Source organism: Egretta garzetta, unplaced genomic scaffold (assembly GCF_000687185.1).
Source record: "Egretta garzetta isolate BGI_Z169 unplaced genomic scaffold, ASM68718v1 scaffold175, whole genome shotgun sequence".
Classification (NCBI taxonomy): domain Eukaryota; kingdom Metazoa; phylum Chordata; class Aves; order Pelecaniformes; family Ardeidae; genus Egretta; species Egretta garzetta.
In genome coordinates this window covers 2,945,418-2,965,640 of record NW_009259860.1, presented here as the reverse complement: position 1 = coordinate 2,965,640, position 20,223 = coordinate 2,945,418, and the positions used below count along the sequence as shown (strand labels likewise).

The following is a 20,223-nucleotide window of genomic DNA, read 5'->3' as shown; positions in this document are numbered from 1 at the left end:
CATGCCGAAAAAGTGAGATGAATATAAGTTTGTTTAAATACAATTCTGTCTGAATCCCCAAACTGCTACTATGGCATCTTCCACAAGAAAAGCTGCTTACAATGATGAGGCCAGGGAATATCTCTTCTATTCCTATTAATTAGGGGGCTAATTCCCCATCCACAAGAGGGTAGCTTGCAATACAGTAAAATAATGAAACCATCTGTGTTCTGAGTCATTCAAAACTCAAAGACATTTGCTTATTGCATTTCCAAAAGGGAGCAAAGGTTGAGACCACATTACTCTTCAGAGGTTATTTCTGAAACTATACATTCTAAAACTTAAAACTGAAATACTTCTATCTAAAACAGTCATATATAGGCAAATTTATTACACATTTCTTAGGGCTTGATCCAAAAATAATGTTCTCCCTATGGCAGCTAGCCCATATGAAAGCACAAAAAAGCCTTTGGGGCTCTACAGCTGCAAGAGAGATTTGCATATTGAGATATAGGTGAGGCTGGTTGCATGCTTTTTGGCAACACCTTCTTTAATTAAGAAAAAAAAAAAAAAAGTAGATGGTGATTTCACTCAGGTCTTCATTGGAAATGGTTCCCAGAATAAAATTTCTGGTGAAAATAGAAGGGGAAAACCAATCCCGGAACAGTAAGGCTGGGGATTCACATACCTATGCTTCATACGGATTAAGGATCTTATCACTAGATTAATTCCCTGACAACGTATCATGGGTTACTGTGGAAGAAAGAAGAAGAGAAACAGTGAGGAGGACAGTTTATCAATCTCTCTGTATAAAAGTGTGTCACCCCATATAAATAATGTAATATTCATCAGCACACAGGCTTAAACCTGAGTCATCTGCATTCCTCATTCAGCCCTAACTGACATCATAGTGTCTACAAAATTTATATGAAAATATTCCTTGGACCAGATAAAGTGAGGTAAATTCTATCAGGAAAAAAAAAAAACCATAGCAGGTCCCACTTGCTAGGAAACATAGATCTAATAACCTCTAAACTCAAGTGCTTGGATAAAAGCAAAAATCTGAACGCACTTGTCTTCCCTCACCAGTGAGGATCATAATTGTCTGTGTCAGGTTGGTTAGGTTTCCCTTGCACCTTCTGAAAAGTTATCTTTCGTATTCGCCAGTGCTGGACAAGAACAGCTCTGAAATCTTGAAAGGACCTGCACAAGAATCATAGAATCATTAGGTTGGAAAAGACCTTTAAGATCATCAAGGCCAACCATACCTGTGAACTACTAAACCATGTCTCTAAGCACCTCATCTGCCTGTCTTTTAAATACCTCCAGGGATGAGGACTAAACCACTTCCCTGGGCCGCCTGTTCCAGTGCCTGATAACCCTTTCAGTGAAGAATTTTTTCCTAATATCTGATCTAAACCTTCCCTAGCACAACTTGAGGCCATTTCCTCTTGTTCTATCGCCCGTTACCTGGGAGAAGAGACCAACACCCTCCTCACTACACCCTCCTTTCAGGTAGTTGTAGAGGGTGATAAGGTCACCCCTCAACCTCTTTTTCTCCAGGCTAAACAACCCCAGTTCCCTCAGCTGCTCCTCAATAAGGCTTGTGCTCCAGACCCCTCACCAGCTTTGTGGCTCTCCTCTGGACATGCTCCAGCAACACGTCTTTCTTGTATTGAGGGGCCCAAAACTGAACATTGTATGTGAGGTGCAGCCTCACCAGTGCCCAGTACAGGGGAAGGATGACTTCCCTGCTCATGCTGGCCACACTATTCCTGATACAAGACAGGATGCCATTGGTCTTCTTGGCCACCTGGGCACACTGCTGGCTCATATTCAGCCGGCTGTCAACCAGTATCCCCAGGTCCTTTTCCGGCAGGCAGCTTTCCAGCCACTCTTCCCCAAGCCTGTAGTATTGCTCGGGGTTGTTGTAAACCTCATATAATTGGCCACAGCCCATTGATCCAGCCTGTCCAGGTGTCTCTGTAGAGCCTTCCTACAATCAATACAATTCCATCCATCTTAGTATCATCTGCAAACTTACTGAGTTTCATTCCCCTCATCCAGGTTGTTGATAAAGATGTTGGACAGAGCTGGCCCTAACACTGAGCCTTGGGGAGCACCACTTGTGACCGGCCTCCACCTGGATTTAACTGCATTCACCACGATGCTTTGGGCCCGGCCATCCAGCCAGTTTTTTACCCAGCAAAGACTATGCCTGTCCAGGCCATGGGCAGCCAGTTTATCAAGCAGAATGCTGTAAGAAATGGTGTCAAAGGCTTTACCAAAGTCCTAGGTATGCTACATCCACAGCCTTTCCCTCATCCACTAGGCAGGTCACCTTGTCATAGAAGGACAAGAAGAGACTATTCTCCCAGCTCCATCCAAAAGACAAAAGATGAAGGACATGAAGCACCTGTAGGAACTGGCATCCAATCCCTCAGGTTTCCAATTCTCTTGATTCCTCAAATTGTATTCAACTGTCTATCCTATTGTCATATCGAGATAGCTTTTTACTCTGTCAGTATTGCTATTTCTTACTCTTTCTTACAGCTTAAAAAAACGGCATTCAAAGCTTGAGCAACATGGCAACAACTGGACACAGCAGTGTTAACGCCGTTGAATAAATAAATCAAGTCTGCCAAGCATCAACCTCACACCAATGGCGAGTAGCAAGAAACCTTATTAATGTCAAACAGTTGTGGCCAGCAGGCAGTAAGTAAGGGAAAGAACAATAGAGCAGAACAAAACCTAGCAAATCCTCTACTACAAGAACTGGCTGTTAAGGATTGTATCACTGGAGACCAATGGTGTCAATATCATTAGCTTACTAGTAGTTCTGGATATTTTTCTCTTTTTATGCACCCTCATAATTTTGTTATTCCTAGCAGATTAACTTACTGAAAGATCACTCTGTCTGTCTTCAGTACATATCCTCCCACACCTTTTTAGGTATTTCGAGACACACATCTTAAACAAGGCTCTTTTTTTTTTTTAAGGTTTCCTTAAGCTGTATAAAAAACCTATGGGACTTGCAGGGAGCAAGTAATACAACAGTATACTGAAAATGCCACACTAGATCTCCTTCAACAGCCTGCCTTCAGCAGTAGCTCTGAGCAGATACCCAGTAGAATAGTAAGAAAGGCAGGCCTAAAGTATTTGGTTTTGGGGGTTTTTTTTGACTGATAGTGTCCAAGGCTCCAAGTATTTTCAGTTTTAAAACTTATTAATCCAGGGGTGTCTCTATCTGTTTAGTCACCCTCAGTGGATCCATGTACATGTCCATTCTCTCTTTGAAACCATGTAAATTTTGAATAGTTAGCACTGTGCTAGCGTAACATAAACTTTTAGATTCCAGGAACTTAATGACTAATGCCGCCAGCAGCAGTGTTCAAACTCGTCTCCTCTCTCAGTTCAGTTCAGTTCAGATCAGCCCATCTATCTCTCTGCAGTCCCTGCAGAGAAGTGACCTTTACAACCCAGCTCTCAGAAAAGCAAGTTTCATTCTTTAGAAATATACCAGATGAAAGTTATTGTAAAATAAAATTTAGTGGAGGATATCCCTGGATCTTGCTACAAAAGCTACATACCACTTTCACCACAAGCTACACCATCTTAATACTGTATTATACTATCAAAAGAGTCAGTGTATTTTTAGGAACGTATTGTAAAGAATTCCAGCAAGTGCTCTTAATGTTCTTTTGTTTGGCAAGTGACATTACCCTCCCTCCATGGTTAAGACAACAAATTACCAGACACCCTAAAGAATGCAACAGTCTAGCCAAACCTAGAAAAACCCACTTTTAACACCAGCAGCCTCGCCAACTACCACTAGTTTCCAACCTCCTCTTCCTTGGCAATGTCTTTGTGAAGGTAGTGGCATCCAAAAGCTAGCAGCACCTATCCCTTGCCAACGCCCTGGCTCCTTGACATACAGGCATCAGACCAAAACATGATAGAAGAACAAACCCTCTTGGCACTGCCAGTCCACGTGCTCCTGGCCTGGGACCGAAAACAAACCTCAGAGTGGATATCCTCTGGGGCTCTGACAGAAGTGACTGCCTGGTTCTAATAATAAAACTCATGTGAAGTTTAATAAGAACAGGACAGCAGCCCTTTTCCCAGACAGCTGAATGGAGTGCAACTCCCTCTCACTCTCCTTCACAGCCCCAGAAGTCCTGTATTCTGCAGTCCCACAAACCTCAACGCTTTCTCTCTGCCAGTTAAACCCAAGACAGCATCACACAGGGAAGCTGAATGATGCTAGTTCATGTATCCTCAAATAGACAGATGACATTCAATTATGCCTCTGTCTCTGCTGAAATGAAGGGTTTCAAGGGATGCAAGGCACAGCTTCCATTTTCTGTCCCCACTTGGCAGCAGATAAAGGAATAATACAGCCAGCAGTGACTCCAAAGCATGAGAAAGTGTTACGCTCAAATTTCAAGCAGAAAGTTTCATGGTGAAACCAGCAACAGATTTCTCTGCTCTCGATCTCCCTCTACGTTCTGGGACACTGGAGTTTGTCAAATATTGGGGCATCTGGTCTTTCCCCACCAGGGTGCCAAAAGAAATCCTACATAGCTTGTCTGCTGCCCTCCCCAGGGCTCTGTTGCTGGCAGCAAAATTACTCCTTGCTGGAGAAGCCCTGAGGTTGAGACTGCGGGTTGGTGAGACTAGAGTCACTAAAGGAAGCGATCCTCACTGGTGAAATATGTACTTCCACATTCCTACCCCAAATGCTAAATGGTACTTTAAAAACAGAATTTTAAAACATGTTACAGGTGAGTTTCCAGACCCTGCCGTCAGCTTCCCAAACCCAGAGGCTACAAAGGATCCTTCAAAATGATGAGGCGTAACCCATTTGGCTTTTCCTGCACCCACAAACAGAGATACTCTAAAACAAAAATAAATATTCTACAGCTAAATGCTCCACGTTTTACAAAACTGCTATTATCTGTGAAGAAATTGTTCAGGCTTTTTTAGGTGTAAATGTGCTGGCTTGGGTTTTTAAACCACTATCCTACATAATTTATGTCACATATTTAATAGAGAAATAAAAGCCTACTCATAACACCCCACACAGTTTGGAGAGAAACAGCATTGAACTCTTTAGCCAAAAGCGATTTCAAGCCTGTATCATCCGTTGGAAAAAAAGAAAAAAAAAGAAAAATCCCATTAAAAAAATCACTTGAAAAAGAGCTTACCATGTTATTTGACTTGTTCTGCCCTCATATCTCTAAAACATACCTGCAATCTTCCGGTATATGTTCCTCATTCTTATATTACAGGAATATGGCTTTTTGTATGATGATCTATGATGGTTCTCCCACTTTTGGGTATTCACATGCAACACACATGATATATTCCACCACATGTAGAAAACACTTTGATTGAATGCAGAGTACAAAACTGTACAGCCACAATGCAGGCTGTTTTCCCTAATGTTTGGACAGATCCAGAAAATATTCGTGTATATGTAACAGACCAGAATCACACGATTATTTCTTGGTTAGAGTGTGGTTCATTTTGCATTTAGAAAAAGAGCAAACTGATTTAGTTGCAGCTTATTTCAGATAGACACTTCTGAAAGCCAAAATGAGAAGATACGGCATGACGATGGTGGCAGGAGGCACTCCTTGCTCATTAGGAAGTGTTAGTATGTCTGTCACACTTGTTTGTCTTACCACGATAAAATTCATAAAATAATAAATATTTGCAATATTTACTAGCACAGCCTAATGGATTAGAAGGATAACTCCACAAAAACACAAAGAACCTTTGGTCTAAACAGTGTGGAATGGCAAAATCTGGGTTTGATCTTCTCTTGAATTTTTATTTTTAGAGAATCCCTGAAAGGACTGTTTACACTGACATGTCTCTCAAAAAAATTCCTAATGTCACTAGCATGACCCATTAACAATGTGTTCAAAAACTGCTCCGAGCTGATATGAAAAATATAAAAATTTAACATATTTGCATTTTATAATGCAAGTATAAAATAAAAGTAAAGAAGCTGGTAGCTCAGGTCACAGACTTTCAAGGTAGGTCAATTGTGTTTTGTCTGAGATAAAAGAATAATTGTAGCATTTGAAGATTTTTATAAAAGTAAAGTTATTTGGGCTATTGACTCCTTACTCCTCTGCCCATTCCCACTTCTAAAAACCATAAACTGAAAGAAAAAGTTCTTAGATAAAATGAATGTTGATGAAACTACAATTGAGGGATTGCCAGTTTAAAAGAACTAAAGTAATCACAGCTTGTCCTGATTATATGTACTTACCAGTGCAAAACAGGTTACCAATCAATTATGCTCTCTTTAACTATTAACAGTAGTGTCTTTGTTCTCAAACAATGTTAGATGCACATGTTCTGGAACTTATATTTACCTGGTGGATTCTTGGCAGGATCATTGTGGCTTGGACTTCCTGGTTGTCCAGAATCTATAAAGAAATGAAAGAAATGTTTTACTAATTTGTTTTGAAAGTATCTCACAACCTTTTAATACCCTTCTTCAATATCAAACTAATACTTAACTTTGTTCTTTAAAGGTCATTTCCCTGACTTTCTACATGAAGGCATTATTGAACAAACACTCTATATGTAACCCACTTTATGAAGAAGCAGAAACATTGTGAAAGGTGCAATGATCCTAACAAAAGAAACTCATAGATCACTGAATAAGGACAAAAGATTCATTTGGGTAAATACTCAAGTTATAAACTTATCTACAAGGGTACCTTTTCATTCCCTTTCCCTCCATCCCCCAAATATAATATTGCATAATCAGCAAAGCAGAGGTAGTTTTTCTCAGGCAATGACCAGAAAGACATACTGGACCAGGCAACTAATGGCGTTAGCAGTAATGAGTCCTGTTTATTTATGTTTTTCTTAAAGCACAAAGGCCTACACCACTTCCACAGACTCAGGACTGCTCTGAAGATACAACTGTCCCTTTTAATACAATATAGGCTTTGTGTTCCTAGTCTGTGAGAATCACTGTTGTGAAATGAAGATTACGTAACACAAAAACTAACAAAACCCAAACCCTGCAGACTTCAGAGAGTGTTCTTTTTGTGATACATCCACCTAATGAATCAAGAGAGGAACAAAATTTGATGATAATACTAATTAATAAATCATATCCTTATTCATAAAAACAGCTGCTTTTAAAACTGTCTACTTTTTGCTGTACTCCCACACCAATAATATAACAAAACCCTGCTCCACTGCAAGAAATTGTTACTAACAGAGACATGAGAGACACTCCTGTATGAAAAGAGAATAAGAAATGAGAAGCACAATAATTTGTTCTGTATATAGGTATTTAAAATGGAGCAGTTTTACAGTCTGAATAAAAAATATTGATTTTTTTTAAATGTAGCAGTGCTTGTATCATAAGATCACCAAAAAAAATTGCATGATAGCACTACAGAAAATGCTACTGGCAAATGGACCCAGAGGGAAGTCAGAGTTCTTGTCCAAATTAAAGAAAAAAGAAAAGGAGAAAAGTACATGTCAACAAATACTTGTCCTTCAATCTCCATCACTTCTTCTTAAAGCCAATGTAGCCCTCAACCTAGAATGAGAGATTGCCTCCACCTGCTACAAGAAGTTCACTGAAATCTGTTGCCATCTGTTATGTAGCTTAGCAAACATGGCCTGACACACATGTGTCTCAAGCAGTTTAAGTTAACACAAGCTTGACTCTACAGAAATGTTATCTGAGATGGAAATCCATTTCACAGTTCAAGTACTGCTGAATTCATCTGAATGACGGTTGTCAGAGAAGACAAGCATCTGGGGATCTACCAGAGTACTGGAAGACCAAGGCACATGTGAAACACAGTTCCAATGGTATTAAAAGCACAAAAAATTATCCAATACTGAATGAAATCACTCTTGCACACAAATAAATACACACTAGATACCGAATTTCACATGAAATTTCCTCTTATCTTCTTCGACCCTGGGTAGGAAGAATGAAGGGCAGGCCTCTGAGTCAGATTCTGCACAGCTTTGAACACTTGGGTACTCTTAAGAATCCCACTGTACAGCACAATATGTAGCCATTCAGCATGTCTGTTCCTTTTCATGAAGATACAGCACATCCCTTTAAAAAATCAAATCAAGTTAATTTGAAAACTCAATCAGCTATAAGAAATGCTAAAAATATGATGCTTCTCTGCATATGGACCTTTATATGGACAAATGTCCTTTTTCCTGTGTTGCAATGGGAAGGTTCACCCTGCAGGAGGTGAACTTTAATATTCTTCTAATAGCATTCTCTGCTTCTGCAAACTACACATATTATTATTTAAATTAAGATTATAAGAGAGGATTAATTTTACACAGCAATGGTCTGAGTGTAAAACTACTGCAGATGCGTGGCTAAATGAAATGTCAATTTGGTAGCAGATGCACCCAGTAAAGCTTGGCCAGTGTCGCTTGGGGAACACAGAGATTTGAAACTGGATTAATGAGGCCTACCAGAAAATAGCCTTTGAAGTTTTCTCCTGTTAAAATTCACTAAAAAGATGCACAAAGTGAAGAATATTTTTTAGCTCTTGCACAGCAATTTGCCTTTACTCCTAATTTCTCATTGTCAACATGGCCACTTTCTGGATCCAGGATTTGAAGATCAACAGGAGTTTAAACAATCTTTTTTCATATTATAGTAAGATAAACTTAGCAAAGAATTTTCCAGTTATAAGGATAATCAGTTGGCTAGTTATTACAATTTGTCAGTCAGACTTAGCTTTGTTTTATGTTAACTATTCATCAATCATGATTTTTACAGATTGATTCTCAGACAGTGATTTGAGTAGTGTATGCTACTAGCATATTTGCCAGCGGGGTCTCAATGATCTTGAGAAAGCAAAAGAATTGTTGTAAGCTGACTATATGAAGCAACTTGTCTAACCTGTCACTTAAAGCAGTTGAGAAAGCAAAGAATTGTATTCTGTAGGAGAGTATCTACCTATGTAACTCTGCACTTAAAGCATACAGAAAGATCTCATTCTCAGGGTGAAAGACTCAGACCTGAGATGGCCTGTGACAACTCAATTCTCTTGCCAGTGTCACTAATTATAAAGCACTCTCCTGATTTGATTGGATGCAAATAGCCTGGCGAAGTAAAAGAGAGCCATGATCATTATAGGAATAAACTATATGAATACTTAAGCAGAACATTGAATGAAAAGATATATTGGAGCAACGCTTCTAAAAGAAGGAGTAAGAAGCATTTCTGGCAAGCCACAGAAACTAAGGAAGCAAAAGACATGTTACAACACTTTAAATCTTTCTTTGTCCTCATCTGCACAAGATCATTAATTAACATGAGCCCTGGGTTTAAAAATTGCAGGCTTTTCTTCCAATACGATGGAGAAAGACATAAACCAGACTCATTGACTGTCTAGCTGGTTTTGCATTTAATTTTCCCACCAATTTTGTTGCATTAAAAAAAAAAAAAAGAACCCAAAACTTCCTAAGCTAGAAATTGTAAGCAAACCTATACAACTAGTAGCAAATAAAACCCATCATGTAAATGTGATGAAACTGATACTTTGAACATTGTCATTTAGGTAGCTCCCAACTGTAAGTTCCCTTAGTTTATTCTTTTCCTTTGGATTTTTTTTTTTGTTTGTCAGTTTGTTTTAACAACCCCCTTCCCAAATTTTACTGTCAGTTTGCTTTCCTTGAAAAAATTCTGCCACACAGATCTCAGAAGTACTTATCCTTATTTGCTGCAGAGCAAAAGTTCACCTACACATTTCCACAGAATGGCTTTCATAGGTAGCTCACAACTACAGTGAGCATACCTTATGTTCCACTCTTCTTGGTGTTGACTGCTCCGACAGTCAGCAGTTGATGCCCTGATAAGTTATTGCCCCATGGATGAATAGTTTATACAAGAATGGTTCAATCCAGCCTTTAATCTTATCTGGTAGTTACTCATGTAACCCCGATACACTTTATGTATAATTTATCATGATTCAGCATGGCTACCACCAGGACATTCAAACTCTTTATCTCAAATTACTCTTTCTTTTAGAAGACGGTATGAAAGGGTGCATCGAGAAGCTGGCATATTTTATACTGAATTGCATCCCATGTTTTCATTTCTAGGGGTCAATCCCAATAAGCATCTGTGAATGCAGGCAAATCTCACTGCAGACAGGATTAAGAAAAACTGACTGTTGGGGCCTACTGCTGATGAGAAAAAAATATCCATTTCCCCTGCCATACACTAGAAGAAAGGTGCTGCCATAATACATCACTCTTGGCTTCATAAGGCAGAGGGAGAAAAAAAAAAAGCTGATGGTTTGCCATCCAGTAAGGGACAAGACGCTCTCTCTGTCTTCAGCAAGTAGCAGTAGGAAGGACAAACACCGCAGCAAAGCCAAGAAAGTCACAGTGCAGTTTACCAGCTTCCTGAGGCATTTTAGTATTGCTCACCTCAGTAGTCTAATCTTTCATTTTCAGCTGATAAGAGAGGATACTGTCTTTAAAACATAAGTTATGCTATACGTCCCTTATGCCCCATACTGTGCAAGGAATTTTGCTTTTAAGGCTCTCTGCATTACTATAACATTGAAGGCCTTGAAAACAAATAGAGGCAGAAGCTGTAAAAAGAAAAAATACTTTCTCGAGCCATATCTTAGAAATAAGCAGATTCTCCACAGGTGTCATACTAATCAAATAAACTTCCTCAGTGGTTTCAAGGAACACTTTTCACTCTTCATTTGCCACAGGCTAGGAGACAGCCTTTGCACTCAGTTAATCTCAGCAGACACTAATTTAATCATTCACCAGCACGTGAATACATCCTTGTTCTTTGATAGTCCATGATTTGTGTATGGGGGAGGATAAAGGACCAGAGAGATGTGGCACCATGGAAGTATCAGTATGATGCTGTTCAACCCTCCACATACCTATATGACATTTGACTTGACAACTGACAGTCACTACCACGAACAAGAACCACAACTGCCTCCCAGACTGTCATCCTTCAGGATTACGTTGCCACCTGACATCACAAACTTGAGGTAAATGGTTGTATTCCTTGAAAAATCACAGGATCATGGGACATCCCAGACTGGTGGAGACCTGGGAAGGTCTCCAGCCCCAGCCCCTGACCAGGGAAGGCTCAGGCATGGGATCAAACTCAGCTGTTCAGGGCTTTACAAAGTCAGGGCATGAAACCCCTCGAGGATGGAGATGGCGCAGCTTCCCTGGGTCCCAGCTCCACTGCTGGGCTGTCCTCATGAGGATAAGACTTTCCAAATCAAGTCTTCATCTTTCAAAGACTTTCAGAACATCGTCATGATAGGAAAGTATTCATGTAACAAAAGAGCAAGATACCGCACTCTCTTCCAAAGCAAATAACATGATCAGCAAAAATCCATAAAGCAAATAAATAAATAATTTTATCTGTGTACTTTAAATCATTACCATTAATTATTATTTTGCTAATTTTACTACACACTTAGCTTCTACTACCTACATTACTTACTTTGACAAAGCAACTGATTGGATTGATAAACTTCCCAAATACTTCTAATTATTTCATTTTGCAAAAGCAATGTCTTTCATTGTATACTATTTCTATATCTGGTCACCCTGAATCATTGTACAATTCTATGAGCATTATTCACACCAACTCTAGTGATATGACAGTTTGTTTATGGTGGAAACAAGTTGAAAGTAGTTTTATTTTATTAAGTATCTGCTGAAATGATGCTGTAAACATGGAAATGGGATTCGTGCAGGAGTCACCCTTGTTTTCATAAGTATGATAACTTCAGGGGGGATTTATTTTTCACATTTTCATAGACCACTGCATTTAATGGAAATACTTCCCCTGAAAATTTTGGCTAACTGATTTCATACCATAAAATGCTTCCCCCCCACCCCTTTCTTTGCTAGAGAACAAGTCCTATGAGGAGCAGCTGAGGAAGTGGGGTTGTTTAGCCTGGAGAAGAGGAGGTTGAGGGGAGACCTTATTGCTCTCTACAACTACCTGAAAGGAGGCTGTAGGGAGGTGGGTGTTGATCTCTTCTCCCAAGAAACAAGTGATAGGGCAAGAGGAAACAGCCTCAAGTTGTGCCAGGGGAGGTTTAAATTGGACATTAGGAAAAATTTCTTCACTGAAAGGGTTATCAAGAATTAGAATAGGCTGCCCAGGGAATTGTTTGAGTTGCCATCCCTGGAGATATTTAAAAGATGGGTAGATGAGGTGCTTAAGGACATGGTTTAGTGGTGGATTTGGCATTGTTAGGTTTACAGTTGGACTTAATGATCTTAAGGGTCTTTTCCAACCTAAATGATTCTGTGATTCTATATCCTTGAAGATATACAGTATGAACCACAGTTCACACAAGTAGGAACCAGCACGTCAAAAAAGAAGTGAGGCTTCACCATGAGAAAGACAAGTTTGTAGGACAAAGCCTCACATCTTTTCGCCACAGCGTATACTCTCTTAGCAATATGTGTTCACAGGTCCCAGACTGAAACCCTTCACAACACAGAAGCAGTGAGTCCTTTAAAAATGTCATTCTGCTACCCTTACTCTGCAAAGAGTTCTTCTGTGTTCACCAATACTGCTATCTAGTACAATGCTATTGCGTTGGATAAGTATATGAGGCACTAGCCCCACAAGTTTTTAATGTGCTTGCTATTCATACAGCTGGTCATAAATGAGCAGCATAGAGAACTGAAATTAGACATTTGGGTACAAATCATGGGGCACTGGCTCCCACACAACACTGCACTGGCAAACCCCTTTGGCCAGGCAAGGAAGGATTGCTTGTTGCTCACCTTGCAGGGGCTCTGTGGTATCCTCCGGTTTTCCAAAGACATATCATTAGTTTTAATCCATTTGCAGACCAGGTTTCCAAAAATTTAAGTAGGCATACCAAAGAAATCTATGTGCAAAGGCTCATAAGCTGGCACAGAAATAACAGTCCTGGTTGCTATTGGTATGAGGTGTATTCAAACCTCAAGAAAACCTCAGTTCCTCGGTGCAAATTCCATTTTGGCAAGTAACCACCACTTCTTTTTTCTCCCTTCATTATTTTGCACCCACAAGGTGTGAGAGGGACCTCTTGGGAGACCAGAGCAGTGTCAGGAGCTACTCTGAAGGCTTCATGTGCTGATCCTACACGGGCAGGCTTCGTCAGTGCCCACATGCCGCACCAGGAGCCATGAGGCACCGTAACAATGACCTATGCTCTTTACCTTGAAAGGGTGCTGCCATCTAGCCTTCACCTACCTGAAAAAGGCAGCGAGGAACAGAGCTGACTGCTGGCCCCGGAAAGCTAAGGTATCTACCTGCGTCGCCTGTCGGCTCAGGCAGGTACCCAGGTTTTAGCCCAAGCAGGCCTGTCATTTCACAAAAGCCTTCAGGGCTCAGGCATGGAGGTGCTGGGAGGCAGCTGGCCCAGCAAGCGGAAGCTGGGCTCTGTTTTCATTTGGGTTTCAACCTGTTTGCTTTGGAGTGGGGAGAGGGCAAGAGCTGCTCGGTCAAGGGCCGTCCCCTTTCACTGCACTCCCCCGTGCCCAGCCTCAGCAGACAAGTTTGTCTGTGGCTGGCATGACTGGGAGCAGCCCCGTGCCTTTCAGCCGAGAGCCCATCCGCCACGGGACAACCCCGGCGCCTGCCGCCCAGGCTGACGGTGAGGCAGCACATGATACTTCGGAGCATCAGAGCCGCACGGGTCATGGCGGGCTCTCCGCTTCACCTCCACTTTTATCAGCAGCTCAGATCTGCTGCTGCCAAGTCACCCAACCGGCCATTGTCCAGACTGTTAACTTTTCTTCAGAGTGTTGTAATTAGGTAAATAAAAAATGGTAATTAAATCAACATTACGTAATGTGTTTCTGATTTGTAATCTCATTTAAATTAATTAACTGACTCAGCCCTTGTTTAGTTTTTAAACTGCCCTAGTTAAGAAGTGGAGCTCTGGGAGTAAATCCAGTTTTCATGTAGCTGAAAGAAATTCAAGGACCTAGAAGCACTTACCAGAACCAAAATAGCAGTAAGCATAGTCAGCTTTTCAGCTTTATGACCCATGCACAGATTTATCTTTTTAATTTAAGTTCCCTTATTTATTTATGTAAAATAAATCACAATACTTATTGATTCAAAATATTTCTTATACAATTTATAAAGACCATATGTTGCTCTTTTTGAAAACCGAACAACTTTCCCCAGCTGTGTTATAAGATAAATTGTGCATGGAATATATATATATTATATATATGTATGGACACACATGCACACACACACAAATTTTTCAGTTAAGAAAAGGTTTATATTTTTTCATGGCCAGAAACAAGTGTTTCCCATACTTCATAATATTAGCTGAGCTCTTTTTTGACATGTACATTAAGAAGAGATTTACATAGGTATCTTGCCACATGTGGATGAATGTGAAAGAATGAAGTTTCTTTCCAAAACTTGCTGGATTCAGTAGGAAAGGGTGAGATATGAATGCTTAATTTTATCCATCTGGAAGATACTGTGTATACTAGCTATAGTCAGAAACATTCAGAAGTTGTTCTTGGAAACCAAGAAACCTTTTACATTAAGGTATGCATCATAAAGGGTTTTTATTACGGATTCTTCAGAAAATGAAAAGCAATGAACACAGTGAAACACTTATTTGGGTGTTCAGAGAAGAAAGAAATTATAAGATAGAGCATATTAATGAAAAAGTTCGCATTTGCATGTAGAAAATAGGAATTTGCTTGCATATACCTTCAGCCAATTAACAAACTGGCCACTTCATTATGTTGTGAAAGACAAAGGTTGACCCTCACCTTCATGCAATGTATATTACTAAGGACATCTGTGCAGATCCTGGTTTCATGGAAGTCAACGTGGATTTTACCACTGACTCCCATGCAGTCAGGATTTCATTTTCTGTTGCATTTTAGGGCAGTAAAACAAAAAAAAGTTCAGGGAGAGAAAATACACATTTCCACTACATAAGACAATATTTTTAAGCACGGCATAATGATGACATGACTATGAAAAAGAACCAGGTTTTTTCAATATGGGTCTCAGCCAAAGGTTGTTAAAATCAATGGAAAGTTCCTCCAGAGAGCTTTGGATGAGGTACTTCATCATAAACTACAGTTTAAAAGTACAAAAGAAAGCATAGTTCAGCAAATACTGTGGGATAGGACTGCATTTTTTCTTCGAAGGGCATTGTATGCACTAAAACATACAGTAATAAAAGCAGAATTCTTCAGCCTTTCAGAAAGTTACAATCATATGCTACTTCATGAGTCTAAAGCATCACCTGACAAAGAACCCACAAAGTAGTTTACAAATATTAGGAGGGGCTCACAAGGCCTCTCTATTATTCTGTAGACAGAAATCTCCTAAAATGCTAGGTATGCCACCACTCTATACTCTAATTGGGGGAAATAAACACCAATTAAACTAAAATGCTGGGGGTTTACATATCATGGAAACTCCAAAAGTAGACTAGAGCACTGCAGTGTTTAGTATTTCTTCAAGCCAGCTAAGAACAGCATGAGACTGACAGACTTACCTCTGTCAGTAAGTATAACTGTGTTTAGGAGCCCAAAACAAAATTGATGTTTTTTCTGAAATAGGAGGGAAAAGGCTTGATGATTTGACAAGCTGAGCATCATTATAGTGTTTCTAAATACTGTAACATTTACCAAAGGATCTCCTACGTTTGATCTATGACCCACAATGCTATCACAACTATGTTTTCATTTAAATTAATTTCAACTTTATGACTGGTGGTAAAACACAACCTTTTGCAGAAAGAACATGGAATACACCAAGAAAAGACCCCGAAAGAGTGATGGTTTGGGTTTGTTTGGTTGGTTGGGTTGGGCTTGTTTCAGCTGCTGCCTATACACTGCTATTCCTTATTTTGAGATTGCCAGTTGATGCTATGTGCAATTTTTAAACACTGGGATATTAATTCATATCTAACAGAGATGGGGCATAAGGAATGTCATAGCTTTGTATATCTTTAAGTGATGTAATTTTTTATCATAGAGTGTGTGTATGAGAGCAATGTCTCAAATGGTAGTATATACGCATAATTTGTAGTTTATGTTAACGTATTCTCTATTGTCATGCACCACTTTGCCTGTCTATAGTCGCATACGCATGCTATTAAAACAAACAGTGACAAAAGAAAGATTAAAACTATCAGTGGGCACTAAGTAGGTAATGTACAAGAACTGGCTGAGAAAAATCACCCTACCTTTTTGTACCAATGGTTCATAAATTTGACTGGAATTGCATGTATGCTCACAGCCACCACGTTTATTTTCCAGCATATGCAAGTCAGTAATAAATAAATAATGAGAAGAGATAATGTATAGAGTACTGAAGCAACAATGGGTAAAAAAAAATCTCATCAATGCATTGATTTTCTGTCTACTTTGACCTTTTACAGTAGATAAAAATTAGAAGTACCTAACCATACAATGTGCCACAAGAGAACTGACTAACTCATAGAAATGTATGAGTAACCTAGTCTTGGTTTTGGGCAGGGATGTTCTGAAAAAAATGCAAGTATTTTTTTTTAAAGCATGTAAGCAAAAAAGAAAAAAAAAGCATCCTGGTTTAAACCTTGTCTTTCAAATCTTAAACAAAACAATTTTAAAGAACATTTTTCCCACAGAGTTCCTATCTCCCTATAAGCAATAGTATTGTTGTTGCAGTCAAATTGGTCAACAACTATAAAAAAAACCTAAATCCTATCTGATTTTGTTCATTTGTGCCTCCCCAATATAATTCTGTCATTTTGTGGCTAATATCACATGGGAGGATCTGCTTTGTAATTCTGTAACTTTCACTGTATATTACATGTCAGCATATCCCTGACTTTTGCTAATTTCTAACATATTAGCATCATCTACCTAGGTGAAATTCCCTGACATAGGTACAATACCAACTGCAGTTCTGCAACCAAGATTTTAAAATATGCTTGATGGTTCAGTATACAAAAGAGGCTGCTTTTGCTCTTTGTATTTCAATTTATTTTCTAAAGTTGGCATACATTCTTGCAGTACCTAAGGCTATTATACACTTGGAAAAAGGGTACTACTTTTTATCTAAAAAAAGAGGTGTATAGATTCAAATTCCAAGGTTTTTATTTTTATTGCTTACTACTTTTTTGTTTGCATGAGTAAAAGTTCGGTGCTAATTAAGTAAAAAACCAAAAAAAACCCAAAAAACCAACAAGCTTAACTCAAAATTCATACTGCAACTGGTAACTCGCCTGTGCCTTGAACGTTACTTAACCATCCAGAGTTTCTAAGGATTATTTTCTTACTGCTGTTCCACCACAGCAGGACCTTGAGAAATCTATCAAGCCTGATTTGGTCTGCAGCTATAAAAAAAAGTCTTTGGAGTTAAAAACTTGCACAAATTTACAGAAATACAACAGAAACTCAAGTTTCAGTTTGTGGCAGAGAGCAAAAGGGTTTGCACCACCCAACAACTCCAAGACATGAAGCCAGAATGAGTAACCTTAGACATTCAACACGTCTACTATAACTGCAGGAATTACATTCATATTAAAGGCCCTTTTTTACTTAAAAAATAACTTTCTGCTGGCTAAAGATATAAGATAACATTTATTCCAAACAGTCGTTTCCATTTTAATAAGTTTGTATATTCATGTAGCTGTGCGTGTGTGTGCTGAAATTATAAATGCATATAGCTTCAGGGTTATCTTAATTATAGACCAACGTCTGGGGCTTTGTAGAGGGGAAAGTCTAATGAGTTAAACATGTTAACTCCCTTGCTCATTACCAAAAGAGCAGGAATAAATGCGAACAACAGCATTCCTTACAAGAGTATTTCAGATTTTTCTAAAGACTTTATAGCAAAAAATAGCACTTAACACTTGCACTATCCTTCTTCTGGGAACAATACTAATCATTTTCCCCCTTGTGCACCCACATAGCAGGTTCAAGATTCAGTTCAACATCTTCCTATGCGTATTCAAGCACCCTGACAGCTCTGTGCTGTATTTTTCCTGGACAAATCAGTTAAACTCACTTGACCTGAAGGAGTTAGATGAGACACAGTGCACTGCACAAACGTTCAGGTGTATGCACTGTAATTAGAGCAGGACTTATTATGACTGATTTCAAGCAGATGACAATACTTTAATGGAAACCTGAGAAGTTCTCAGATTTTGCCTTACCTTCCTCCCTTCTGCCTGTCCCTCTCTGCCCTCCACAAATACACACACACCTTGTGCGCTTCTGAAAAAACATTCTTACAGATCCCTTCCTAGCCCAGCCTCCTTGCATCGTGGCTGCTGCCAACACTTCAGAGCAGTGTAAAGTCAATCTGTCTGTGCTGCATGAGCAACTTAATGTGAATTTGGAAAAGTGCGCAAGGCCAAGACTAGACTTCATTACAATCAGCCTATCTTTCTGTAGTTCAGTTTTCCATGCAGTTGTTAAAATTTGCATTGACATGCAAATGAGACCAATTGGCTAGTTAGACAACAATCTTTACCCCCGTGAACAGTTATAGCAAGCAAATCTCCGAAGTCCCCAAATGCTTTTATGTTTTCAAGCAGTTTTCCAGGAGATGCTGTACATCTGAATAACAAACAGTATCTCTTTGATGCCTACTTAAAAGTGAAACACGAACAATAGAGCCTTTTCAGGACAGCAGTATGATATCAGTAATGGCAAGAACATGAGAAAATCCAATTTTCTCATGAAATTCACCTTGGCCTAGGGCTGTGTTTCTCCACCCAGTGGGTGTGACTGACAGGCAAGCGTTGCAGAGGGCCCACTAGTCACACCTCACACTGGCAGAAAACAAACCAAGAAAACCAACACCCAAAAAAAAAAAAAAAAAAAAAAAAGGCATTGATCCCAGGATGCAGCAAAGTTAAGAAGCCTGCTCGTCAGCTTGCCTCAAGCTTTTCTCAAACCCTCTCCAAGCTGAAGCTGTCCCAAGCAATGTACACCTTTCTCGTGATGCTCTTCTTTTCACTGGCACCAATGCACTTCCACACATGAGACCAGAATAGGGGGATGTGACCTGCCTGCAGCAGAGAGAGGCAATGTCAGGGCTGGCAAGAGAGAGCTCCAGCAGCAGCAAAGCAACCTTCAGAATCACAGAATATGCCAACACACTTCTTGTCCAATTTTTCCAAAGTGATTCTGGCATTAGCCTTCCTACATACGCCATTGTTCAAAATTTAGTTCATGTAACAAAGTTAAAACACGCTCCATAACAAGCCAGTTTGTCTGCTGTAAGTTTAGAGCCCTGTGTCCCCCCAGGAAACACTAGCATTACTGTATGGCCCCTTTCTTCTATTTTAATCAAATGAACAATCAAATCACTTCCATATGCATAGCTATTGATAACAGCATGATGTAAGCATTCAGGAGATGGAAACAGCACATGAAGACAGATTGCCATGACAATAAGAATAAAACTAACGCTTTATACAAAGTTTAGTCTACAGGTTACCACAGTTTGTTAGACAGTATGTGTATGTGTACAGGAGACAGCCTGGAAAACATGAATCTAAGAAGACTGTCGAGCTTGAACACTACGCTGTTTCCCATACACAAGTTGGCTCAGTCACAGCAAGTTTGGGTATCTTTGCACAGTTGTCACCTACACCATTTCAAATTATACGCCACTGCCTAGCATTAAGTTCATGTAGATTATAGGCAACTGCATGAGGATCCCTGAGCAAAGGCATATGTCAGCACCAAAATGATAGCTGTCTTCCTAAATTTATTAGCATAAGTCCATTTTAATTAGCAGCAGATGCAAAAACAGTAATAACTGTGTTTCAGCATTTTAAAAAAAAAAAACAAACTAGGCTAAACATACATAATAAAAATCATGTGTTAGGAAATAACATTTATTAAGCAATGAGGCATTTAAAAGAAGTGCAGTGATTATGGGGCAGAACAAGGCAAATTCTCTGGACCAGATCTTACCATGACATTAGTAGGGGAGAATCACAGTAAATGGGCGTATCTGGACTATGTGTTAAAAAACATTTTTTCCTATGTTTCCATACTTCATTCAAGTGTTCTTGCAGACTGCTAAAATACATTCTCTCAAAATCCTTTGCAGACTCGTGACCAAGACTGGAATGTTTTAAATCATTAGAAAGCGAAGATAAACTCTTAGCCCAAACAACAAACTCCTTACTGTCCTGATATCTGTAAAAATTAAGTTTGTGCCTCTTAGCA

General features: G+C 39.4%; 1 protein-coding gene across 3 annotated transcripts in view; it reads right to left on the bottom strand.

Moving 5' to 3' along the window:
• NFIB (nuclear factor I B) overlaps nt 1–20,223 on the bottom strand; it is a 271,990-nt gene that overhangs the window by 65,916 nt on the left and 185,851 nt on the right. For all 3 annotated transcript variants that reach the window (XM_035895570.1, XM_009640034.2, XM_035895571.1), the window contains exon 3: nt 6,369–6,422. In XM_035895570.1, coding sequence (XP_035751463.1) covers nt 6,369–6,422 — 54 coding nt within the window. The remainder of the gene's footprint in view (nt 1–6,368; nt 6,423–20,223) is intronic.